At 35.2% G+C, this 27,833-nt stretch overlaps 1 protein-coding gene across 7 annotated transcripts in view; it reads left to right on the plus strand.

Moving 5' to 3' along the window:
- Nucleotides 1-27,833, plus strand: part of UBR3 (ubiquitin protein ligase E3 component n-recognin 3) — a 113,988-nt gene that overhangs the window by 36,809 nt on the left and 49,346 nt on the right. For 5 of the 7 annotated variants that reach the window (XM_062004428.1, XM_062004423.1, XM_062004424.1 and 2 more), the window contains 15 exons: nucleotides 1,543-1,629; nucleotides 2,225-2,290; nucleotides 2,391-2,480; nucleotides 3,322-3,450; nucleotides 3,531-3,583; nucleotides 4,376-4,509; nucleotides 5,010-5,094; nucleotides 5,751-5,893; nucleotides 9,045-9,141; nucleotides 10,393-10,534; nucleotides 14,048-14,152; nucleotides 15,036-15,209; nucleotides 15,435-15,464; nucleotides 16,725-17,185; nucleotides 20,364-20,452. In XM_062004428.1, coding sequence (XP_061860412.1) covers nucleotides 1,543-1,629; nucleotides 2,225-2,290; nucleotides 2,391-2,480; nucleotides 3,322-3,450; nucleotides 3,531-3,583; nucleotides 4,376-4,509; nucleotides 5,010-5,094; nucleotides 5,751-5,893; nucleotides 9,045-9,141; nucleotides 10,393-10,534; nucleotides 14,048-14,152; nucleotides 15,036-15,209; nucleotides 15,435-15,464; nucleotides 16,725-17,185; nucleotides 20,364-20,452 — 1,885 coding nt within the window. The remainder of the gene's footprint in view (nucleotides 1-1,542; nucleotides 1,630-2,224; nucleotides 2,291-2,390; nucleotides 2,481-3,321; nucleotides 3,451-3,530; nucleotides 3,584-4,375; nucleotides 4,510-5,009; nucleotides 5,095-5,750; nucleotides 5,894-9,044; nucleotides 9,142-10,392; nucleotides 10,535-14,047; nucleotides 14,153-15,035; nucleotides 15,210-15,434; nucleotides 15,465-16,724; nucleotides 17,186-20,363; nucleotides 20,453-27,833) is intronic. The other 2 variants (XM_062004425.1, XM_062004426.1) reach the window with 1 other exon arrangement.

A 27,833-nucleotide genomic window follows, 5' to 3' on the forward strand; every position in this document is an offset into this window, starting at 1 on the left:
GGAATGAACTAATTTATGGATTTGTGTTGTTTTACTGACAACCAAGGTGAAAGCCTCTTAGGCTTTGACATCTCATTGTTTTCTAACAAAGAGTTGTTATTAGCTAGACTATATATTAAGTTGCAGTAAAAATGGAATCCATCAGCTTGTAGGAATGTTTAACACATGAAAACTTTTTCTTGATGATTTTACTGAAATAAATACTTATCTTTGACATTATGTTATTCAGATATGTAATAGCATCCGTGAGACACTAATATCTGAATTAAACTGTGTACTGAAAAAATGTGTTTAAGAACATATTAAGCACATTTAAACCAGTTTAAGTAAAGCAGTTGGCAAAAGCCTTTCTGTATACTGATACGTGGTGAATATATCAATTTCTAAGTATAAATTATCCTTTGAAAAACTACATTATAACTTCTGGCTTTTTGAAGTTTTGCTTTTTTTTTTAGCTTCGGGGTGGGAAGGTCTGGTTTGCTTTTTTGTTTAGGGCCTATATGATTCCTTGTTCCACCTGTCAGCTTGTCAGTCATGTTTTCAGCCCCATGTTTGAACTCTTTGGTTCCTAATAAATCTGAAAGTAATTTATAAATTTCATGTATTAATTTAGTGAAACCTGATAGGTGGGAAGAAGTTCCAGCTCTTGTTCAGCAGGGGAAGCTGATAGATGTCTGGCCATCACAGAGGGTGGAATAATGGGGTGAGAGCATGACTGTTGCTTTTTTTGATGAACAAGGGTGTCTGACTGAGGCAGTCAGCACCTGCACAGCTTCAGGATGGCCAAAGCAATGCTGGCTTCACATGAGAAGTGTCATAGAATGATAGAATGGTAGGGGTTGGAAGGGACCTTTAGAGATCATCTAGTCCAACCCCCCTGCAGAAGCAGATTCACCTAGATCAGGTCGCATAGGAACACGTCCAAGGCGGGTCTTGAAGACCTCCAAGGAAGGAGACTCCACAACCCCCCTGGGCAGCCTATTCCAGGGCTCCGTCACCCTCACAGCTGAAATAGTTTTTTCTTATATTTAAGTGGAACTTTTTGTGTTCCAGCTTCATCCCATTTGCCGATATCCGAAGTGTGAGGCAGGTCTGGAGTCTGTGTTTAAGGGGAAGGGAAGATCAAAGGAAAATTCTTTTAAGAGATGAGGCTTTGTAAGTTCTGCTGATCACAGAGCAATTTGGTTTAGCACCCCTCCCACACTCCCCACTTACACATCAGTGCTTTACTCCTGGAGGGCAATGCACTGTTCTAATCTTGAAATACATGATTTAATCTGAAGTATGTTATAGTTTTAGGCCATTGTTATAGAACTATATAATACAATCATACAATCATAGCAGGGTGCATTGTGTTAGCCAGCTGATGATGGGCCAACTTCATCTTTTAGAGTAACAATGTTTAATCATTTCCATGTGATGAGGACGTAAATCTTATACTGTAAAAATATTCTTGAAATAATCATATTTGTAGTAGAAAAACAGTGGCACTTGATTAAAACTGTTTTGGTTCATGTAGTAAACTGATTTCTCTTCCTGCAGGAAACACAGGAATACACACGTAATGTTGTCAGATACTGCCTTGAAGCACTTCAGGACTGGTTTGATGCTATCAACTTTGTAGATGAGGTAAATGCCCTTAGTGAATTTAAGTAAAGTAGCATTAAAGTCTGGTTAAACCTCAAAGCTGATACACTCCTTCTTGCCTGCTTCCCACTTAAATTAAATAATCACTCTAAATACTGATTGAGAAAGGATTGCCATACTGAAATTTGAGTTTGTAGTTAATAGTTGCAATGTTATGTGCTGGGATCCTTTATTTGTAGAGTTTTGGAGATGTAAATTCAGCTGTGTGAGTCTTAAAAGCAGAGTCATTTATGTAGTACTGTTCTGCTGAAGGAAGACCTGAAGCAATGGCAAAACAGAAGTCCTTTTCTGATGTGGTAGTGGGGAGCAGCTTTGCCACCTTAGAAAGCAATATTCTCAGTCAATTGAGAGTGTCATTAAATGCTGGAGGCTTAGTAAGAGATTAACTATAGTTATCTGAATAAGGGAAATTTCTGAATCACTGGAAAGTGCAGGAGAATGATGTAATACTAAGTTAGTGGAAAGTAAGTCCATCAAATGAAGACATTCAAGATCCTGTTCTTGGTAGTTGTGACAAAGACATTTGTAGGTTTGTTTTTTAATAGGTGATATTAAAACATTTTTGTTGTACTTTCAGCCAGCTCCAAACCAAGTTACTTTTCATTTGCCACTGCACCGTTACTTTGCCATGTTTTTAAGTAAGGTAAGCACATGTTTTAGTGACATGGAAGATGGAAATTCCCAGTTGAGTGTGATTGTATGGTAGGTACAGCGTGTACTTGCTTTATTTGCTTTGTTTCTAGGCTGTCAAGTGCCAAGAACTAGATCTGGATACTATCCTGCCAGATCAGGAGATGCTGATGAAACTAATGATTCACCCACTTCAGATTCAGGTACAAGCAGACTTCTGACTTTGATGCAGAGATATCAAAACAAACAATAGTTTGTTTTAATCAAACAAAAAATAGTTGCTGTCTGATTCTTTTAACCCCAGTCATTGAAATATGTTTAGAAATATCTAACAAGGAGGATTAAGTCTTAGTTATGGAATATCAAAATAAGTAAAAGATGACAATGGTCAGAATATACTGAGTAGTTAGGATAAACTTTTTTTTCCTGTTTCCAAGGTGAAGTCTGCAGCATTATTATCATACTTCTGAGAGTATAGCTAATATTCATGATAATAATTTTTCAAAGGGTAAGAAGAGCCAGCCTTTTGAAAGCATAGCTATTCCATGAACATGCAATTCTACTGATGGAGCAAAAGTTGATAAGAAACCTGAATATGAAAATGTAATATTTTAAATTGAGAGTGCATTCTAGAATGGATGCACCCTACAACATCTTTTCAATTTATAAACTTGTATTTATTTGTATGTAAGTGAGCAGTATGTGTAATCACTAATTTTTTATCTAACTTCTTTTTAACCATGACCTTTGGAGTACTTTTAAAATCTTTAATAAATAAATACATAAACAAATTACTTAATTTGCATTGATCACTTGTTGTTGCCTGAAATACGCTTTCATATGGAAATATGGCATCTGCTTCATAAACATGCAGTGATTTCAGCTTTCATTTCCAAGGAGAAGTAAATTTGTAAAAAGTATAGTTTATATAAAAGGTGTATTTGTATGTCTGGTAATACAGTGATAATCTACTGATGTTAAACTGAATAGGTGAATATCCCTGAAATGTTTGCAACTTTAAAAAAATTTATTTTCCCTGAACAGGCAAGTCTTTCTGAAATTCACAGCAACATGTGGGTTAGAAATGGTCTTCAAATAAAAGGACAGGCCATGACTTATGTGCAGTCTCACTTCTGCAATTCAATGATTGATCCTGACATTTATCTGCTGCAAGTAAGTTACATTTGCTCAGAAGCCAAGCCAACGCTTGTTTACAAACTACTGAGCAAAATGAATTTATTCTCATTCCACAGGTCTGTGCCTCCAGGCTGGACCCAGATTATTTTATTTCATCTGTTTTTGAAAGGTAAGGTTAAAAGATGAATACTCTTGATCAGTGTTGTGATAGCTGTTGACTAATTTACGCTATATTAAGTGGTACAACTCTGCCTAGCTTAAAGTAATAGTGACCTAAGGGCTCTGTTGAAAGAGCTGCCCCAAAGTATATCTGGAGGAGATCGAGGTGATCTTATTAACATTTATAAATATCTAAAGGATGGGTGTCAGGAGGTTGGGACGTCTCTTTTTTTCTATAGGAGATAGTAACAGGACAAGGGGTAATGGGATGAAGCTGGAACACAAAAAGTTCCACTTAAACATAAGAAAAAACTATTTCACTGTTCAGGTGAGGGAGCCCTGGCACAGGCTGCCCAGAGGGGTTGTGGAGTCTCCTTCCTTGGAGGGCTTCAAGACCCACCTGGACATGTTCCTATGCAACCTGATCTGGGTGAAGCTACTTCTGCAGGGGGATTGGACTAGATGATCTCTAAAGGTCCCTTCCAACCCCTACCACTCTATGATTCTATGATCATAGAGACAGAAAAGATGTCTGCTCTTCTGGATAGAATAAAATTAGCATTTGAAAACAGATTTATGAACATGTAAAAGCTAATGCAAATTAAGGTGTTTTCATATGGAGTCCATATCACTATATCACATTCCATAGATAAATAAAGTAAAAGGGCTTTCATGTATGTTTGCATAATACTGCATTATATGTTTTTCATTTTGGATTGTTGTGAATGGTATCCTGAGATAATTCACATTGGTGTTTTAATGTTGGAGAATTATGTCTCTGACTTTAATCTTTGCTGTGTAGATTTAAGGTGGTAGATCTATTAACAATGGCATCACAGCATCAAAATACAGTTCTTGATTCAGAGCACGAAAGGTCCATGTTGGAAGGAGCCTTAACATTTTTGGTCCTTCTGTTAAGTCTTCGCTTACATTTAGGTAAGAATCACTGCTTGAGTAATACCTGTATGTGGGTGTGTGTGTTTGTGTATAAACATGCTTGTTCAGTTATATTCAACATTTAGGGGCTACCATAAAGCTGATTAGTCATAAAAGAACTTAAAAGCGCTCAACATCTGGTTTCATTTTTGGCAGTTACTGAATTTAATCACTTATGAATTAGAAATGAACATAATACATAGAAATGGAGGATAATGGCATTAATGGAAATGGGTGACTTGTGTATATGATCACATGAAGATTTTGTATGTTTTTCAGAAAGACAGCAGTTTTAGTATATACCTGTCTTTCCTGACTGACATTGTCTCATAACATTTACATTCTCCACTCCCTTTTTTTTGTCCTGTATTTTTATAGTGGTGTATTATTACTTCATGTTAATGTTTGTATCAAATTTAACTTGTATTCAGTAGCAAATGTATGCTGAATGTGTGTTTTAAATTCATGTTATTTTAATGGCTTTTCAAATTTTATTCTAGGAATGACAGACGATGAGATCCTCAGAGCAGAGATGGTAGCCCAACTCTGTATGAATGACAGGACACACAGTTCATTACTGGATCTCATATCCTTGGAATACATTAGCTAATGTGCATGAATGAGAATTACAGGTACCTGGATAATAGTGGGATTTTTGGAGATTCACTTAAGCAAATCACTGTGTAAAATAAGTGAGTGATCTTTATAAGCAAGGACCACTAGCAGAAGATTCCTTATTTGTAGTTGCTGCTTGTGGTTTGGGGTAATGTCAGTAGGCCAATTAAGCATTGCTACAAGAATGAGAAATAGCCAATCCAAGGTGGAGGCTTACAGTGTTTATAGATCCCCAAACTATTTACTTGTTTTTTCTGCACTTAACTATAAATGCAAAATATTCTTGCTATGAGGAGAGCCAAAGTGTTGGTAAAGACAAGTACAAAAACTTTATATACACTACAGATAGTCGGTTTTATTTCTCATTTAATACTTACTTCTTGAGCCAAGCATGTAGCAGTTGGCTTGCTAGATGGAAGAAGTTTAAAGTCCTTAACTAGGAGGCTTTGATTCACTTCAGTAGCCGTTACTGTTCTACAGCAGTTGGAGCATACAGACCTCTTGTGGTAAATACCAAGCACTACCAAAATGTAGCCTCTCCAATGAGTGCCTGAGAGTGTCAAGGGGAGAGTAAAACATCATTCCCTCCAACTAAGTTAACTTTGCTTTCCTTAACACAAATATTACATTCCAGAAAATCCCAATCCTAAAAGTGGTATTATTCCAGGAAGTTTAAGCTTTGAATCAGTCTTGTCAGCAGTTGCTGATTTTAAAGCTCCTGTTTTTGAGCCTGGAGGTTCCATGCAGCAAGGAATGTACACACCTAAAGGTATGATAATCAGTATTTTTTTATAATGAACTTAGTGTAAGATGCTTAACCAGAGGGCGTTTTCTTAAAAAAAACCCCAACAAACAACACAAAGAGCCCCAAGCCATCAAAGAACTACCCTCTCCAAAACACCAAACCCAAAACCCCACAAAACTTGTTTGACTTCATTATTGTCTATTGCTCATATTTAAGAGTATTGCTAAAGATTATTAATAGCCTTTAATAAATTCATTTTGATCTAGAGTGAAAATGAGTTTTTGATATTAATTAAGTACCTTTAGGAAGCAAGGGAAAAATGGAGAACTGGAAAATTGTTATTTGTATTTCACTGATCTACATATTTAATCATTCATGTGATTTTAAAAAAATCTAATGTACTTTCAGCAGAATTTACAATTATTTGTACAAGTGAGGTGTCAGTTGTAAAGAAATTTTCTGTGAAATTCTTTGTATTTTGATTATCAGAGATATCATGATACGTAATTCTTTCTTTTATATTGCTTAATTATCTTAGTAGTGTGTAGCGTAGCATTTTTCCCAGTCAATAGTGAGAGTCTAGAACAACAGAGTTCAGGCTAGGCTAATTACAGGATATTGTTCTGTGATTCTGCAATGCATACGGTGCGAAGATGACAAGTTCCCCTGACCAGCTTGTCGTCTAAATTGGACTCAGCATAGCATTGGAATATCAAAGGAGAGGAAGAATTTAAGAGCTCAGTGTTCCATTACTGTTTCCTGTCACTGAGCAGATAAGCCTGTAGGAAGCTGAAGTGCTCCCTGTGCTCTGGTTGTGCTTCAGCTCATGTCAAAGCTGAAAAGAGATTAACTCCTTCCACTCTGGGTACCTCCCTTGAGAACTGTGAGAGTTGAGGGTCTGATAATTTTGAAACTATTTGGTTTATAGGTTGTGTTCCTTTGTGGATTTGTTGTTGTTAATGTAAGAACTAATACTGTACTGAGTTGTTCACCAGTTTTAGTGAACAACTAAGTTCACTAACAACTAAGTTAACTAAGTTCACTAGACTGAGTCAGTGAAATTCTTACTTAATGCAAATTAACAACCAGTAAAATAATTTTGTATTTTGGGAATTGATTCATATTGATTCTTTCTAGTTGCTCAATTTGTAATTAGGCAAGTTAACACCTCTGTATTTGAAATATCTTTAATGTTCTGTAAACTCCATTTCCTTATGTCACGTATGGTTTCTGGAGCTTGTGACATGTTGGTCTTTTTCATAACACAATGTGAAGAAAATAGGGTTATTATATTTTTAATTATAACACTTTATATTTAGGGAGTCTGATGCCAGTCTATAATGTTCTGAGGGTTTTTGATGTTGGTGATTTTTTTTTAATGTAGTTTACTTGTGGAACAGATTATCTTAAAGAGTTTTTTTAATTATCTCATGTATAGCAGTTACTGCTGAAGTAATTTGCAACACTATGCAGGATCCCATTTTCTTAAAGTAACAAAGAGCTTCTGCAAGAATGAAAGCCAATACAGTCGTCTTGTGTACTATAGCCTTGTAAATGTTTATAATCTTTATAAGACTGTATAGGTTCTGAAAAAGAATCCTGCTCCCTTGTTTCTGTAAATTTGGGATAGGGAATCTACTGCAAGATTGCAGAAGCCCCAGATTTTGCTTCCATTAACTATCAGTTTAAAAAACCTCTAAAAAACCTCAAACCAACTTCCTAAAAAAGGACATAGTTCTTGTTGTCTATGGATTTGTGTGATAAGAGTGAGCTGTGTGCATTTCTAATATTTTCTGTATGGCTCCCTTGCTTAGTCCTTTTTCCTCATTGTGCATTAGTAGCCCAAACAAGTGTGTATTCCAGACTGCAGTAAAGAAAATAATGGATGCAAACAAAGTTTGATCTTATTTCATATGTAGTGGAAGCTATGCCAGATGTTCTCTTCTGGCAGCTTATGAAGTTATCTGTACAAATGTTAACATTAGCAGGGGTTAATAGGAGTATAGACTAATTGGCTTCCCACCTGGGGGAAATAAATCTCAAAAATTCAGTAAAGCTGCCTACTTCTGTCTGAGGAAACTTTGAAGAGTGTTTTAAGTGCTTGTGTTGTGTTATGCCTCCTGGTGGAGCTAAAATTCCATATCCACTGGGTTTCTTCTTCCTTTGGAGTCGTTCAGTCTTGCCTTCCTATTGCTGTGTTGTGGGAGCTAAACACTTCTAAACAATTAAATGGAATTAATATCTTCAGTTATCATTAGGTTGGAAGCTTAGTTTTGGGGTTTTTTAGTAACTTGGAAATAGAAAAAAAAAAAAGCAGTTAAATGGGATATCTTTATTTGTAGTCTGTTTAGACTTTTCTGGTTGATTGCTCTGAAAAGCCACTCTGGGTATTACTTTATAGCTGCTAAGTTAAACAGAGATCTCTAAGCCTTTTATCCCAAAATAATGCATAGATATTAGTTGTAAAATGAAGGGATATTTGTAAAGGATTGATCACAAATGTTATTTGATAAGAAGCTTGGTCATTTTCAAGACTGGAGAAAAAATTGTGGTGGTGTAGTGTTTTGGCTCACTGTACTTAACAGTTAAATATCACTTAAATACCACTGCTAACTGTCTTTACTTCCTATTTCCAAGAGGAGTGGTATGTATCAAGTACCAAGTGAAAAATAAAATAAAACTCTTCTTACATGTACTTGGAAATTTAAAAAGAGTAAAACAAGATGCATCCATAAAAGGTTTTTTTGGGGCTGCCTTCGTGTACTTACAGTGGAATAAATGTATAAATACTTAGATTTTAAAAATTATTTAGGAATTTTTTGTTTTAAAACTTTCCTCAGCATGTTTTACAACTGTTACTTTATTAGAAATTGGTGATTTTTCTTTTTATCATTTATCTCACATTGTGAATTGCTATGTAACACAAAAGACACTAAAATGAGACTTGTTAATAGGAAAGATCTACTGCCTTAATAAATTTTCAATTTTTTGTTTTAGAGCTAAGGAAAATATTTTTGTGAAATTTTAATATCTTGATACTTAATAATGACTATAGTAACTGTACTTGGCTGCAAGTTATTCCAGATAATCACATAAGCTAGTTAAGAAGAGAATATAGAACAAGTTTTAAGGTCTGTAAAGAGAATTTTAACACATGACTTCTTTTAAACAACAGCTGAAGTTTGGGATAAGGAATTTGACCCTGTCATGGTAATACTTCGAACGGTTTACCGTAGAGATGTACAGTCTGCAATGGACAGATACACAGCATTGTAAGTTGGATCATTTTTAGATAAGTAACATCACATTGTTGCTTGTTGCACAATAATTTTCTTTTTTACATTGTTTGGTAATGCTAATCATGTTGTTAATGTTGGCAGGCCCCAAATTTGTCTTTGAGTAAATAGTAAATAAATTTATAGGCAGTGTCGGGATTTTGGTTAGCTTAATCTTTTTATGTTTCCATAAATATTTAAAAAAAATCTGAAGTGTCACAGACTAAATGGTGAATGTCATCACAGACAAAATACTTAACCACAGGAGAGTGTTTAAAAATCAATTGCAAATTACTTAAAGAAAGCAGACTTATATATTTTTATTTATTTTATGCCTAGAATTACAGTGTTCTTTGTTTTGAAAGTATATTGAAGACAATGTGGTTTTTCTGTGTGTATTCAGCCATGACAAAAGCCATGAGTGCATTAAATTCTGATTTAAATATAAGAAAACCCACATGTTGCACTCTTAAGTTCTAAGAAGCAAAATGACTTGGTCTTGATTCTGTCTCTTAATATTCCATCCCTTACAAATTATTATTTCAGCTAAATTAATTATGATATTTTATTTCACACCTTGTGAGTAAAAATCATGTTTAGAAACACCTTATAATAAACTTTGTGAAATAATCATCTGCCTCTATGCTCGTTACATTAAGTGAAAGGGTCTTTGTAAATGTATACTGTGATTTTGTGCAAGGTAGCGTTCTAATAAATAATTGCATTGTCTACTGCACTGGATTTGACCTTATCGTTAGAAATGTGAGTCCACCTTGAACTTAACACTGAATTTTTGAGTTAATAGAAATGATAGCACTGGTACTGTCAAATATACCTCATTATTTCTAGTGTTTCCTAGCGTTGCCTAGAATCTGTTAGTAAGGACTGTCTTGGATGTCTGACAGACATGCATTTTGGTGAAAAGTGCTCCGTCTCTTCTATGTGCCTCTTAAAATGAAACAGAAATTCTTTAATACTATGAATTTAGCTTATGAATTTATGAAAAAATATTTAAACTTCATAAATAAAGACAATTTAATCAGTGGTAATCCACAGAAGAGTAAGACTGGATTCAGTTTGTATATACATTCCAGTTTTTTAAATGCTGCTTGAATAAATTAAATGTCTTAGAAGTGTTCATCAATTCTAAAGTTGATCTAAACAAAAAGAAGGCAGGATAGTTATCTATAACAGTGGGAGTTGCGTACATTATTGCAGCATAAAAATAAATCTCATTTGTTTCAACAGTTTAAAGCAAAGTGGTAAATTCCCTGGGAACCCATGGCCTCCTTACAAGAAGAGGACACCGTTACACCCAAGTTACAAAGGTCTCATAAAGCTTTTACACTGTAAAACCCTGCACATTGTGCTGTTCACGCTGCTTTACAAGGTACTATCACAGTTCTTATGTTCAATATTTCACTTCCACTTTTCAGGAGTTCTTAGAGACATGATTTTTTAAATGATTTTAGAGTAGTCAGGTTCAAATTTATATATTATTATTTTTTATTTTCTAATTCTAGTATGATGCGGTTTTTCTACCATTTTTGTTATTTCATATGTACATACACTGTCAGGTATCCAAGTGCAGTCCTCTGCTTTGAGGAACATTGTCTATGTCTTTGTACTTGGAAAATGCTTTCAAAGCAGTGTGCTGCAGAGGCAATTGAGGGACTGTAAAAAATGGTTTGATTGAGTAGTGCTTTTCCTGGGAGGACTTTTCCTTTTGTGCTCTTTTAAGTGCACACGGCTCCCTTAAAGCTCTCATTTTGTTTCACAGTTAAACTTCAATTGAATAGAAATATCTGTTGTTATGTATAGTAGTAACTGTGCAGTAGTTGCAAAGAGCTGTGCGTATTCCCACAGAGTTGTTTTAGATTGTTTAATTCTCTAATGAAGTATTGTACAAGCTGTCAGGATATCATTAAGGTGAATGTAGACTGGATACATTCAATAGATTTCACCTTTATGATGGAAAAGGACAGCTTCTCAAAAGCTTCGTATTGTTTACAAATTAATGACTTCAGTAAGCTGTAGGTTTTGCTGTGTAATTGGTGCAATTTCAAAAAGCTACTTTAAAAATATGAAATATGTACTGTTTTACTACTAATTCTTCCTTCTCTGTAACTTGTTTCATTCTGTTATGAGTGTTATAAATTTCACATGCAGAGAATATTGAATGAGGCTATAGTTTTTGGAAGCTCAACATGTAATGGTTGGTTAATGTTTTCCATTGTCAGACATCTAGTTCCTTATCTTGCCAAAATTTAACCAATGGCTGACATTTTTCATGCTGAATGTCTGTTCTGTCATGATTTTCGTAGACTGCAGCAAAGACAAAATGCATCCTCTTTACTTATGTTTTAAACATTGCTTTATCAAGATTCTGGATCTGAATTTGGCCAAACCGTAGACATTGCAAAGTTATATTGTGTGAATGTTCAGTAGCTGCTTGCTTTACTCACTTAACAAAGTCCCAAACAAGTCAGCCTCAGACCAGGCATGCCACACACCAGAGCAGACTAGAACTTTGCTTGTAGTGGCAGTACCTTGTTCCTCAGGTACAAAATTATTTATCCCATAATTTCAGCAGGAGAAGCTGCTGTGTGGGATATGTTTAACTCTGCTTAGCTCTGGCCCATTGTAGGGACTGGGCTGCCTGATTGCTGCAAGGTGAGGAACAAGGCTAAGATGTGATAGTAAGTAGTGGACCCTGGGAAAGGAGCGTACCTGGAGAAAATACTAGAGCAGGGACTTATAGGAAGGTTACTGAAGGAAAGGAGAACTTGAAATTATGTAGAAGATGAAATCATATTTTGACGTTAAACAAAAAGGGAAAATTTAGGAAAATATATATATTTTTAATTATGTTATTTGGGGTTTTTTTGCACCTTTCCCCCCCCCCCCTTTTATTCTGTTAAGAAGCTTTTAAAGGACTTTAATTTTGAGAATCTTAAAATGTCTGGGTTACTGTTTTAGCTGGAATGCTGAATACATTTCTGCTAGATTTCTGGATGGTAGAAATTCCATAGTGATTGATGATGTTTTGTCTATTTGTGAGATTTTGCCAATTCATGACAGCCTACTTCACTTTTGTGACTGCTACAGAAGAACAGTAAACTACATTTGATGATTTGACTTTTCAGAAGCATTAGTAAACATGACTTTTGATCCTGACTGGCATAACTGCACATGCTTTTCATATTAACATAATACTGAGTAACCTTTTTAATTAAATAATGTCTATAGTCTCACATTTGATTTGGTTTGATTAAATCAGCTCCTCAAAAATAAGTTAGAAAAGGTCTTGTAAAACAATATTTGTTTTGAGAACTTTATTTCTTTGGTGTTTATGATGAGTGTATCTACTTAAGTAATTAATCTCATTTAAAACCAAGTTGTACTTTAAACTTTACTAAGCGTCACTCTAAGAATAGTCATTCCTATAATAGCCTGTCTACAATGAAATTTTAAACATATTTTCTCATCTACTTTTTTGGTGACTTGCAGGTTCTTGTAATTTTCTTCCCTTTAAATCAGACTGTTTATTCTCAAGAGGAAAGTTGTCCCACTTTTTAATTGTAGCAGCACTGCTTTTTCCTCTCAACGCATTGAACGTTTTGTTAGAAGAAAGATATGGGCATTTATTAATTTAAAGATAAGATTATTTATTATTTGTAATTAAAAAAGATTATGTGAAGATGGTTATGAACTAAATTCACACTAACCCTTCCTGCATTCCCAGTAATCCAGACACCACTTAAGGAAGGACTAGGACCTCATGAGGCCTTATGGTGACTTATGAAGAAGGGGAGGGAAGGCTGAGTGCAGCTCTTGCAGCTGATAGTGGTGGTGTCTGTGCAGCTTTATCTGGCATGTTGGTGTCAAAGTAAATTGCAGGTTGAACTCGTAACAATTTTTAGGTACAAGATTGTTTACCTGCAAAGATGTAAAATTAGGTTCACGTTTTTAAGGGGTGATGCTCAAGGGTTAGTTTTTTCTAAAAATACCCTTTTTTAACTCCCAAAGCCCCCAAAACTGAAGAGTCTAAAGTGTATTTTCCAGAACCCTTTTTTTTTTTTTTTTGTAGCTTTGGATATACCGAAGTCTTAATAGATTGAGTGGAATAATAATTTCCAGTCTTTTAAAGACAATACTTCTGTTGATCTATCACATCTGAAGTGACGTGTTATTTTGTAGTAGTGTTCCGTTACTGCTATTAGAGAGTTATGTTACTGTTATTACTCTTGCTATTCTTGATTTACCTGGAACTTTTTTTTTATCCTATACTATAATCACTAATCAGGTACTTCTGAGAGCACTCAGTCGTAACAAGAGTGAAGTTTAAAATATCTTGCTGATGTTTCAGAGTAGATATTCCAGGAACCTGAATAGGCAATTCACTGCTCTGCAAAATATTTCTTTTCTAACTGTATTTTATGCGTATGATAGGACTTAGAAACTGTATTAAATTCTAAAATTGTTGCCCAGTGTCTGCCAAAAATACACTGCAGCAGCATGTGTTGTCATGGTGTTCTGCCTGCCTTGTCTTTTCTATTCAACCGAGACTTGTTTCATGATACAGCTCTTTTGAGAGCGGTGATTAATTAAGAGAAAACAAACACAAACAAAAAACTCCGAAACAAAAATAACATCAGACTTAAGACTTTTTGCCTTTCCTAGTGTGACTAACCTGGAGGTTCATGCTCAGAGATAAAAGTTGTAGGTAGTATCTTGAGCCTCTTCATAAGAGACTTGTGACTTGCAACTACTTTCTTTACCTTCCACTTTAGGTTAAAGATATCCATCAGGTTTTGGGCATTTTTTGGTTTTTTTTGTAGTCAGGATTGTGAGATTATCAAAGATAAAACCTTATAAGATGAATGTCTGTTTTACTGCCTAGATATTAATGGATCATCAGAATTTATCAGAACATGTGCTTTGCATGGTTTTATATTTGATTGAACTGGGTTTGGAAAATTCTCCAGAACAAGAACTGGATGAAGAGGTAAGAATAAATACCATCTTCTTCATTAAAGTAGGAAGTATTGTCTAATAATTCAATATTCTTTTAAAATAGACATTTATTAACATTACAATTTTGTTGTAAGTAGAGTAAAAAATCTTTTGTTTGCTTAAGCAGAGATCAACTAAGAAAAAAAGACAATTGCATTTTTTTTGCATACTGCTGTGAAGAAGAATATAGTATCTTGTTTCTGAACAGTTTCTATATCTATAATCTGATACACAGATAGGTTAGATCTTTACTACTCCGCAAATTAGTACTCAAAGTTGCGTGCAGAACTGCCCCCCACACAATTGAATCTCAAACTTCCTTAAATGTCTAGATTTTCAACTGAAACCTTTATCACTGAGCATTTTATTGCTAAAGCTCTGTGAATGAGCCAAAATTTTAACGGTGCTTTTGATGAGAATTTGAATATCAGGAGTGATTCCAAATTACCTTAGGGTATATGTCCTTTGATAATTTTTCCTACTGTTTAACATGGCTTATTTATATTGCTCATATTTGCCACACTTTTTCAGAGATTGACTCCTGTGTAGGTTGGATTTTCAGTATTAATCTTAGATTGTATGACTTTGGATTACCCTGAGCATAGTTCTTTTTACTTCAGCTAGCTAGCACTGATGGCTGTATTTGATTATACTGAAATCAAATGTGTAGATTTATGTGTTTATCAGACCTGTAGTCCTCACAGTAAGTGTCAGTCGTAATTTTTTAAGAGATATGTTAGCTTCAGTGGGGTACATGCTGTTCAACCTATTATTCCTATATCACGGAGAGATGATGGCCTCTAAAAGAGTTATAAAAGCACCATGAATTATTGTAACACATAAGAGAAATTATGCTATTCTTAAAATTATTTTAGGAAGCAGCAGGTGGACAAGAGCGCTGCCATGATAGTTGGTTTCCAGGTAGTAACTTGGTTTCTAACATGCGTCACTTCATTAACTACGTCCGAGTAAGAGTACCAGAAACTGCTCCAGAGGTGAAGAGAGAACCACCTGCAAGTACAAGTTCTGATGGTTTAGCTTCATCACAGGTAAGTATTTACAAGTACTAGTCCTTTTTCTAGGTTGGCCATTGCCTGTTTTGACTATTTTGTTAGTATTATATTTTTACTGTTTTAATGGATTTCTTAGGGTTTGGGTTTTTTTAGTCCAGTAATCTTTCCTAAGTGTAGTGACAGCAGAAATAGAAGTTATTTCAAATGCTACCTCTTTACAAATGATGTGTTTACTGACTTTTTTTGTCCTCAATCTACCAGAGTTCAAGGCGGAAGAGCCTCCAGAGAGAGGTAGATGTGTGTGCAGTTTGTTATCCTGATTAACTAGCAACATGGCTTTAATTGTGCTCACCTTAACATTCAGTGAAATCTTCTAATGTTCCTGAATTTTCTTTTAATTCCTATTGCAAGGACTCATGCTTTCTTTGTATTCTTGATTGTAATCTTAGGTAGTAGACTTTTAAGCAACAAAATGCCCATATGTTTTTAATATGTGTTTTGAAATAAAGACTTTCTATCAAATACAAAATGTTATTGATAGCTTACTGCTTGAGCTTTGTGTTTAGGCCTGATTTGTCTTGGCAAGATATTACTAACACTTAATAATATAGAGTAGTCTTAGCATTCTCAAATCTAGGTAGGTTTAACCTTACATTGAGAGTGCTTTTGAGATTATTAATGACAAGTTTTATATGGGGTTTTTTTGGTGAAAATTGAAATGAAAATGTAAATAATGGCATCCTGAAATATTTGTAGTTGGTATATAATATAATCTGTATGTCAGGATTGCTTCAGTATCTTTTGTATACAGCAGTTCAGATTAGTGTATGCCAGATTTAGTGAATTGCATACTAATGTCAGGAAAAAAAAATAAAGTAGATAGGTGAGATGAAATAGATTAAAACATAAAGAAGGTAGATGAGGTGAATGCCACAATCCCATTTTCGTATTTAATCTGGGAAGTATTTGGTACATTTTCACTGCCCAGCCTTCTGAGAAGAGTATAAGATACAAAAGTGTTCCAAATTTCATATTCAAAATAGTCAGGAAACATCTCTCTGCTGTGAGTTCAGTATATGCAAGTTGCTACCATTTATCCTTAATCTGAGACTGAAAGCAAGGGTAGCTTAGAATGGAAACATCTGAATGAGCTTTGTCATTAATGTAACTATACTAGTACACTGCATTGTCCTGAATAGCAAGATACTGAAGTTATGAATGTTCTAGAAAAAGAAAATAAATATTACTTGTAGGACAGAATTTTGACTAGAGCCAAGACAGTTGTTAGTTGTTTTGGTATGGGTGATATTTTGAATTTTTTTTTTACTAGACTCTTTATGCAGCTGTGTATAACAGAATTGTGTAAAAATAGCATATTCACTATCAGTGTTTTTCTATACCAAATTTTAATACACTTTGGAAATGGAGAGGAAACTTCAACTGTTTTGTGCTTTACCTCCTAGCTTAAAATATTTTCTATGGTTTTATAAATGTATATTGTTTTATACCTGTATTTTTGAAAATTAAATGTTGTTATTTTTTTTTCCCAAGAATTCGGGGACAGCTCAAGTGTTCAGTTTGGTCGCAGAACGTAGAAAGAAATTTCAGGAGATCATCAATCGGAACACCAGTGAGGCGAATCAGGTTGTTCGGCCCAAAACATCAATGAAGTGGTCAGCACCTGGCGCAACTCCACAGCTAACCACAGCCATTCTAGAAGTCAAGGAAAGCATACTGTCATTGTTGATTAAATTGCATCACAAACTCTCAGGAAAACAAAACTCTTACTATCCTCCGTGGCTGGATGATGTGAATGTTTTAATCCACCCAGAAATTCCAAGATACTCTCATGGTGATGGAATGACAGCAGTAGAAAGAATTTTGTTGAAAGCTGCTGTACAGAGCCGCTTGAATAAACGTATCATTGAAGAGATATGCAGAAAGGTGACACCTCCTGTACCACCAAAAAAGATAAGCTCTTCAGAGAAGAAAACTTTGGATAAAGAAGAAAGGTAACATTAATAACAGAGTAAAGGGGTGGTAGAAGGGCAGTGTGTGTTGTGCATCTGTTTATTCATCTATCTCTAAGTCCTTGCATGTATTACTCTTCTAATACATCTTAATTCTACAGTTCTCTTCTTAATTCATTTTGAATATACATGATTGATGTGATGAAGAACCCACTTTGCTAATTTAGATCTTTAAATTTTAAAACTTTCATAATAATTTTGTGATATACATACATATTGCAATGTGTACCACTCATGTGCAAAGGTGCAGAATTAAGGTTGTGTTACCTTTTGAGACTTAACCTCAAAATGAGTTAGAATTTTTTTTAAATTTGTATTGTCCATACATTCCACACGCATGACACTGATTATTTTTGATTTTTTACTACATGCTGCTTTGGTAATTGTGCCTTTTTTTGCTTGTCCAACACACTCAATTTTAAAATTCTGTTTTAAATTTGTTACTGTTTGTCCCTTTATAAGACAATATGAATATATTTTTTTCAAATGTGATGTGAATACCTTCATGCCAGATGCTTGTCTTTAGATTGAGGTTGGGGCATAATGAGAGGACAGCAACTAGTGCTGAGAACTAGAGGTGAAAACTAGGACTGGCAAGGGTAGAGATGGAAACTGAGTCTAGGAGTAGAAATCTTCTACTTCTTCTACAGTGTGATAGTGAGCAAAGGGAAGATGCTGAGTCAACCGAATAGCTGATATGAGAAGACTCAAGCTGGTAGATTGAAGATGTTAGAAAGCGAAAGGGTTGTCAGGACAAAAACACTCAGAGAACAGTAGCAAATGAAAGAACAAGTTTTTGCTAAAAATCTCAATGTGCAAGAATAGAGTCTTCAGATAGGAGAAGGAACAACAAGAATGCAAATGCCTGGAGGGCACGAGTAAGAGAGAGACTGGCATTTGAGACAATTAATAGAGCCAGTTGGAAAGAAGAGTTGACTGGAGGGGGACATTGGGAAGGAGATGGTAACTGTTGGGTGCAAAGGACTGAAACGTCATTTGAAGTGAGAGAACAGTGGATACTGTTAGAAGGTTGGGTTGTAGAGAGTGAGGAGTTGAGTGAGAGTACTTACTGCATTAACTGAAGTACAGACAGGCGCAGGCTGGAATAGACATGAGTACTCTTGAGTGCTTATCCATGCAGTATTTTGATGTATTAATGGTTTATATAACTGAACTATATGATGATAGTTCTGTAAATTTAAGCAGAAACATGCAGCCATCTGACTCGGTTTCTGGATTACCTTTATTTATCCTGCTATTTTTATTTGTTTGGAAATAATTTTTTCATTGAATTCTCTCTATTTCAAAGACCTATGTTGCACTTGAAAATTAAACAAAATTAAGAATAGATGTAATATTTTTATTAAGTTTTGTTATTTACAAAGTGTGCAGTTAATGGTTTAATTTGTAACATCCTTTGTAATAGTTCAGCAAATGTGAAAAATACTCAAGATTTAGCATGACACATTGTCTTTCAGAAAAAGCCAGACTGAATGGTTGCTTTAGATAAAACATAGCTACGTACCTACTTGTTATTGTGGTACTCAGTACTGCAAGATTTACATACGGGAGAAGCACAGGGATCAATGAATCGAGTAACTTTTCATACTGAAAAGGATAAGGTCATTCCTTCCCCTGTATAAAGGATGTGATATTTTCAAGGATCCATTGTGGGTGCTTTTAAGTTCTCAGTTCAGTTCTGATGCTAACGTAGTGATGAAAATAATTGTTTCCAGTTCTTTGTTGTTCTGAGTGACAGTTTTCTTTTCCTCAAATCCACATGGCATTGGGGGCCCATAAGGTTCATTAGTAGACAGTGTGGTAACTGGAATGACTAATCTCATAGACTGACAATACTCAGGTAGTGAGACTGCATTTTTTCCTTTTTTTACCCCCAAGTCCACTTTTGTATTAGTGAACACCAAGTAGACTGTGAGTGTTTAGTGATAACCCTTTTTGGTTACTTCAGCTTAATGACAAACTTGGCATCACTCATGCAATGGATTGTTGCCATAGAAACTAAAATACAGACCTAACTGCTTGCAGTATTTGTTCAATTGCAGTGTCATACTCCCATGGGCCATCATGGAAAATTACTGAGCTGTACTGAATCTGTCAGAGTTTGTTTATGTCTTCTTATTAAAGGCCTCAATTTACAGTCATTCTGCTTTTAGTCAAAGTGTATATTGAGAAATTCCCAGAGAGAAATAAATAAAAACGGGTTTAATGAATGCACTGATATGTTCCTCAGAATAATGAATCTTAGGATTGTTGTAAATAGAAGTTATTTTCAGAAATGGTGGCTCTACATTGTGACAGATAAATGGACAGAGATAGCTGGGATTTTAAGGAGCCTTTAAAAAAACAAGTTAGAAGCTTTGACTTGTGAACAGGCCACTTTAGGGTAACTGATTACAGTATATTAGCTGCTTTGGGCCTGTGCATGCCTGTTTCTGTGCCAGGACATTGATAATCAGGAAGCGCTCTCTGGTTAGTTATCTGAATCAGATAAAAAAAAGTTAGGGAAGTCAGCTTGGCACCAGAAAGCCAGTCTGGAAGCAGTCTCAGCTTTTAAGTCTGAATGTAGGGGTGTATAAAAGCTGTTGGTTATCACTGTCTTGAGTGGAGGTGGGGGAAATGGAACCAGTGTGGGGAGCCCTAGCTGGAAAATAAGTTATTCATAGTTGTTTCCCTTGGAATCAAACTTGATATCACATGTGTGTGAGGTAGGCCATTATCATTTTTGTTTGATATTATTATTTATTATTCTTATTAACTTGTAAACATTGATTGCTCACAGAAGTACTTGTTTTTGTACAATGGTTGGCATTTCACTCTGTTATTCTTCCCCTATGTAACAGAAAAATACCTTTTAAGAATAAGATCTTGTCTTTAGATGCTACATCCTTATCTGTTCAAAGATTCTTCAGTTTTCTGAAGGGATTTTAGGACAGGATTTCATACTGTTCTTTCAGATTAATAGAAAAGATAATGTCTTTGAAAACCTCTACTTTTCAAGCAAGAGATTCCTTTTTTAGGCTTGAAAATTAATCCTTTATTTAGAGAAAACTTGAATTTTGAATGGAAGGTGGCAACTGTAATTAGCCTTTTTTTCCTCCGTGGTATATACTTTCCCCCTGACCCTTATTCTTTCACTCAGACGACAGAAGGCGAGAGAACGGCAACAGAAACTGTTGGCTGAATTTGCTTCAAGGCAGAAAAGCTTCATGGAAACTGCCATGGATGTTGGTAAGGTTTTTTTTTGTGGTTGATCACTTGCCTTTTCCTTTCTTATTTCCAAGTTAGTGTAAAGATTTTTATTGAAACATGTAAAAAAAAAACCAAAAACCCAACAAACCAACAGCAAAAAAACCCAACCAAAAGCCCCTCCCCTCAGATCCCACTACTGTTCACTTGTTCACTAAGTACTTAAGAGGCTTAAAGTTGTGTTTTCTGGGACAGATAATACTGAATACATAATTGCTAAAGAACAGATAAATGATCTTGAAAATATTTAAAAGAACACATCTGTAGGACATACTTTTATTCCTGTTTTTTCTTACTACACAGTGGATGAAATGATTATATATGTGTGATGCGCTTTAATAGAAAACGTCTCAAAGTTAGTTTGTCTTTTAAAGATTTAATTCTGTTTACTCTGTAATAATAAAAGTTAAAATTATCTCTTCATAGAGCCTCAAATGTTAATAAGGTCAAAGATTTGCGTTTTAAATTGATGTATGGAATTAAGGAAAGCCTAATTTTGAGATCTTCTCAGTTGCTATAAGTGATAACATTGTATTATATTTCAAGTACAGATTTTGCAGCAGAATCAGCTCTTGTTTTTCATGAGGTTAAGTCATTTCAGGTTCTGCTGTGTAGAAGTGCATAGCCTTGATTAGTTTACTTCTGTTTCATTGAGGAATGGAGAACATTTTCATCATCTGAATTACTTCATTGAAAATTAGCACTTTAGTAAGATACGAAAGAATCTTTTTTCTTTTTTTTACCCCTCTTTCAATAAAGTATCATGTGCAGTGTAGTTTTGATTTGAGTTTAAGCACTTAGAAATATTTTCAAAACTGTTTGCTGAAAAAGTCTGGTTTTTAACATTGTTGAATTCCCTTCAGTCTATAGGTAGCTGAGATTTATTAATTTATACTTACGAAGGTCTTGGATACAGCAAGCATATAATTTTTTCCCTAACAAATTAATGATTGTACATATGGTGTTATGTTTGGGAGGTGTGCAATACAACACAAAATTCACAGAGAAAAATGAGTTTTAAGTCATGCTTATTAAATGGATTGCTATTTCTTTTTAATCATCTATTTGTTGAAGTAGGGAAGAAGGGAAGAAGAAACATGCAGTTCTACTGATTAAGTCTTCTTTAAATTTTTTTGCTTATGATTGTGCATTAAAAAATTCTTGTGTATGCAACACGTAAATTGTTTGTTTCTTAGTATTTAAACAAGGAGTAACCTCTGATATCTCAACATAAAAGGTAGTGTTTGTTGTCAATTGTACCAGATCATGTACAGCAGTAGATAAAATCAACCTAATGGACTACATTTGATAAAGTTGTTCTGCATGAAGATTATTTCTTGGTAACAATTGAACAGAATGCCAGGCATTGCTTTTTGACTTTTTTCAGTGCCTAATAGGTTACCGTACTATTTTCTACGTCTGTGATGAAAATTCACTGAATTCATACTGTAGTCTAGTATTAACTAGTGCTTATCTTCTGACAGGCATTAAAAAGGCTTGATGAAAGGAAGTGCATATTCCATTATTGTGTGTTGGATTTATTTGAAAAATTAGGTTAATTTTTTGTCAGGAATATTTTCTTCAGATTTTTGTGTTTTGGTTTTTTTTTTGTTCAGCTGTGAATACAGTCTCTAGATGTTATAGCACATTACTGAAGAAGTGATGGAAACTATTGTTACTCTAATGTTAAAATGCGAGACGTAAGAGTTTTGAAACTGATTCAATTTAAAACTACTGTAAATATTCAGTAGTCTTCTGAATTAGATAACTGTGCTGAAACTGTACATTTGACAACAAAAAAATCCTTTGCTACTAAATTCAGTTAGTTAAAATGTGTTCCACTCTCACGCATTCAAACTCTGTTACTTATATGTTGAAATTCAGCACTGGGTTTATTTCTTAATTTTGATTATGTCTTCTAAGAGGAATAACACTTTCAGAATGTAGGAGTGGTGAGACCTCAACTCCCTGGCTTTATTACTGATTCACTTGGTGTCATTTGGGAAAATTATTATCATAATCATCTTTTAAAGCTTCTCTGTATAGGAAATATGGATGTGATTCAGTGGTAAAATGTGGGAACTGATGTAATTGTTTTGGGGTATAGCACTTCAAAAATATCATAATAGCTGTCTCTTGACAGTGCAGAAGACTGAAAATACTCTGAAAATAAATGTGTCTAGAAGATGATAGGAATAATGAAGAATAGACAAAGCTTAAAGATAGTTTTATTAAAACTCCATACATTTAATAGTTTAAAAGTGTTTATTAAAGTGCACAGAGTCACTGTTAATCCCCAAGACATTCCTCTTCTTTGATTATGAGATGCTGCAATGAAGCGTGGCTTAAAAATCTTATGGCCATTTTTCAAATATTAAATGTGTCACATGTGACCAGCAAAAATTATTTAATTGAACAGAAATTCATAAATTAATCTGAGATTCTGAAAGTAAAGGTTGGCATTCTTTCATATAATCACTGTAGAAAAAAATCTTGTTATCTAGCCCTCTCCATTTGTGCTCCCTGTTACTATTTATATGCTGTGACATCTGCAGAACTACATTTCCATTGAAGCTTGCCTGGAAGTAATTAAGTGAAATTTAGAAACAATTATGTTAATGTACTAGGATGGAATAGAATCCACTGTGCTATCTTGAGCTGTTTGACTGCAGGACAAACATAAAAAGTAGGAAAATAAACCAAGAAACATTGTTCTAAGAGCAGCAGGTAGAACTCTTGAAATACTGAGGTCTAGTAATGCGTTGCTGTGCAGTCACACACTCCATAGGCCTTCTAGTCTCCGAGGAACAGTTACTTTCACATCTTTGTTTTGAGGGCACTTATCTCAGTGAGAGGCTATGGTTTATCTGTTCTGATGTGGAACTCAGTGCACAAGATTTTTCAAACTTCACTGCCTTTCAGATGGGACTTGATAAGAACAGAAATAAATTCCTCTGCTCCAGATTGAACAGTTGGCTTTAACACATTGTGGTAATATTTGTAGGTATCAGTCTATCTAAATTTTATAAACATCAAATATTATGATCTATTCCAGGCAAGCTGCTGAGCTACTAAATCAAATTTATTTTAGTGAAAAATTGTAAAATGGTTAATTTGTGAATTATAAATATTAAGATATGTTGCATTCCTTCAATAGTTTTGCTGTCTCTGAAGTGCTCAATGTGATTTTTATTCTTTTTTAAATGCCTTGGGATAAGAATGCAGTATGATCTTTGTGTTTCGTCCTTATGGTGTGAATTTTGGCAGAACGTCATTTTGTCCTTCAAGAGAATATTCCTTAGCTAGAGTGAAAAAGAAGTGCAGAGTTTTAATGCAAGGTGACATACATTTCCTAACGCCCAATCTTCTGAACCCAGATAGAAAAATAAATTAGGTACTCATCTCTTGAGAATATATATGCTAGGTCAGGGCAAAGAATATTAGCATACTAATGGTTGCTTTGATGCCAAGGGGACACTTTGACACACAATATATACAGCAGAAAAAATGTTGACTACAGTCAACGGAGATTGTAAACTATATTCACTGTGTTTACAAATCCCTTTGGTCCTGGGGTTTTGCTGGATAGGGGAGGGAATGGGAATGAATCTTTAAATCTAGAGAGTAGAAATGAAATGAAATAAAATAAAATTCAGACAGCAATGTGTTCTGCAATTAAATATTGTGCTAGACTTTAGCAGAGTGATCAGTATTTGCTACGAGGTAGGAAATGCTAGGATCTGAGTCTTTCACTGCAATTGGTACAAAACTAAACAAAGAACTAAATAATTAACTTAAAAGAAACCCAAACATGGAAATGATGGTATTTGGCACTACACTGGATTTCTGTCACATTGTAAATGTTTTCATCCTCCTTCAGTGTTTTTATCTTTGTTTTTAATGATATTCATATTTATCAAGATTTCTGAAATAATTCACAAGGACAAAAGAAACATCCCAGAACCCTACGTATGGAGGTGGAATGTGTTGCAGCATTACACAGAATTGTAGAATCGCAGAATGGTAGGGTTGGAAGGGACCTTTAGAGATCGTCCAGTCCAACCCCCCTGCTCAAGCAGGTCCACCTAGATAAAGTCACACGAGAACGTTTTCAAAACCTCCAGAGAAGGAGACTTCACACTCTCCCTTGGCAGCCTGTGCCAGGGCTCCCTCAACCCTTATAGCAAATAAGTTTTTCCTTATGTTTAAATGGAACTTCCTGTGTTCTAGCTTTTATCCATTACTCCTAGTCCTATTACTGGATGCTACAGAAAAAGTGTTGCCCCATCCTCCTGACATATACACCTTTTAAATACCTGTAAGTATTAATAAGGTCTCCCCTCAGTCTTCTCCAGGCTGAACAGCCACAGATCCTGCAGCCTTTCCTCAGAGAAAGATGCTCCAGTCGCCTAATCACTTTGGTGGTGCTGTGCTGAACTCCCTCTAGAAGTTCCCTGTCCCTCTTGATCTTGGGAGCCCAGAACTGGACACAGGACTCCAGATGAGACCTCACCAGGGCAGAGTAGAGGGGGAGCAGAACTTCCCTTGACATACTAGACACACACTTCTTGATGCATCCCACGATGCCATTGGCCTTCTTGGCTGGCTCATGTTTAGTTTGTTATCAACCAGGACCCCCAGATCTCTCTCTTCAGAGCTGCTCTCCATCAGGTGAACCCCCAGCCTGTACTGGTGCATGGGGTTAGAAAAACTTAGAGACCATATCTCTTGTATTTCTCATTTGCTCCTTTAACACACATCATCATCATGACAATTATGAAATCAATTAGATTAAATCTTTGGAGAGTCAGAGTTTTAAATTATAAGCATCCTTAATTGTATTCCAAAGAATACTTGACATAAAATACACTTGCCTTGTATGTCTGCTGCCTGGCTAGTAAAGACATGCATCAGCCTAGCAACTGAAGCCACCTTGGTCTTCTTTGCTCTCCTGTTGCTGCTGCCTACTTTCTGGATCTCCGGTGGAGTGATAAGCTGTCTTGGTTTGGGTGCCACCGTTTTTCACTCAAGAAAACACTGCAGACTCATATAAAACCTCTTTGAAAGGTGGAGGAATAGTATGTCTCAAGAGCTGTAGCTTAGCAGATACCTGGCAAAGAATTCCTTTAGCGATCAGTAAGGCGATGTTGTTCCGGGACATAACACACAATGCTGTTTTTCATGGAAATATCTTCCTAGTTGGGAGTTTGCATGAAAGTGGAAGCAAAATAAGGAAATCTGGATTATTTTTCACTTTTTAGTTGCAACCAACGTAGCTTTGTTCATGTGATAGTTCTTAATAGTGATTTGTATGAGTTTTGGCCAAAACAGAAGGAATTTGATGTTATGTGTACTTTCAGTATTTAACTATGAAGACTTTTAATCAATATAAAAGGGCATTTAGTTAAAAAATAATTTTCATTAAGCCCTCTTTTTATAATTGCAGCCTGTGACCTAGGACGTGATATCGCATGCTTTAAAAATTGGCAAGAATAAAATTTTCTTAATGAAATTAATAAGATAGCATTATAACTCCAGTCATTTTAAACAAATGCTTCACAGATGTGGAAAACACAAAACAATCCTGTACTTTTTTTTTTCTATGAAATGAAGGGGAAAAAAGGCATTTTAAGCTTCTATATACTATTTCAGTAAAAAGCAGTTTGATTTCAGTTTCTCCCCATGTGAAATAGGAAATACATTATTGAAAGTGAAGTGGAATGGAGACTTGCTGATTACTTTATATTCACAAGTATCAATGCAATAATGAAATGTTTTATAAGAAGGTTTGTAGGAAAGATGTCATTTTCAACAATGTTTTGAGTTGAAACATGTTTGCTATGGTCCTTGACAGTGTAGGTAGATCGTGTACTTGGTGAGGCAGAGTCTATTGGTTCCACAGGAGCTTCACAGAGGCAAAACTGGGGAAGGCAGGATTGAGATGACTGCTGTATGCATAGCTTACTTTCTTTTTTCTGGACTGCCACTGATAGGTATTCGCATGAGGGATTACACTGTCAGAATGTAGACTTTCAACCAAATGATAACCAGAATTTTACCCCAGAATCACAGAATCTTAAGTGTTAGAAAGGACCATGAAAGATCATCCAGTCCAACCCCCCTGCCAGAAAAGCAGGACCTCCTAGAGTAGGTCACACAGGAACTTGTCCAGGTGGGTTTTGAATATCTCCACAACCCATCTGGGCCTGTTCCAGTGCTCTGTCACCCTCACAGTGAAAAAGTTTTTCCTTGTGTTTCTTTGGAACCTCTTATGTTCCTGCTTGTACCCACTGCCCCTTGTCCTATCGTTGGACATGATTGAGAACAGCCTGGCTCCATCCTCCTGACACCCACCCTTGTGGGTGTTTGTAAACATTAATGAGATCACCCCTCAATCTCCTCTTCTTCAAGAGCTCCAACTCCCTCAGCCTTACTTTCCACAAAAGCTACTTTAAGCCATGAGATTTTAAATTCTTTCCAATTTCTATTACCCATGGATTTTGCATATGTTGACTTTGTTTTACTATCTGAGAGCAAATTATTTTATTGCAAAGTCTTCCTTTATGTTGGAAGTTTAGTTCCCTTGAAATTTTATTGCTTGCCACAGTAGCATAGTGCTGGATCTAAGTAGTTGTGAAGGAAAAATGCATTTGCTACATTGAGTTCTAAATTTAAATTAGCTTAATATTTATGTTCCAGTTGCACGCATGCAATGTACACTTCTGTTGCCTGAACTGGTTTGAAACACCTTTTAAATACGACTTTTTTCATTCAAGTGTAAAATATCCAATTAATATTGAATGAATGGTAGTTTGTAATTAAGTATTGACTGTTTTTTGAGGACTGCTGTGAATTGTTCAAAATTATGGTTTAGGCACTCTCTCTCTACGCTTCTTTAAAATATTGAATGAATGCATATTTTATGATGTATTAACAATACTTTAGAAGAAAATTAGATGTCTAGGACTCTAGTCATTCTTGTGTCTTGTACTTCTGGTACACATATACGTGTAATGCACATTCATAACTACGAGGTAGTGTTAAATATAAAAACTAGCTTTGATGCTACTACATGCTACAATTGCTCCTACATTTTCTGATTGTTTGAGCTTCAAAAATAAAAACATTTGTAGTCGATGCATTCTGCTTTTTTTGTTCATTGTATGTCTGACTGCCACTAGATGGTGATAGATGTGTGTACAGTATGAACTACATGTCAGGGAAGAGCGGAGTTCAGTTTTATGTGACCCTCAGTAAATGACTGATCAATAGTTACTGAAATGGTGTAATTCTGATTCTGCCCTGTGAGTGCGAGCATTGCATGGAGTTTCTCTCAGCTAAGACAGATGCTGCCTGGAATCCA

Source organism: Colius striatus, chromosome 11 (assembly GCF_028858725.1).
Source record: "Colius striatus isolate bColStr4 chromosome 11, bColStr4.1.hap1, whole genome shotgun sequence".
In the NCBI taxonomy this organism is placed as follows: domain Eukaryota; kingdom Metazoa; phylum Chordata; class Aves; order Coliiformes; family Coliidae; genus Colius; species Colius striatus.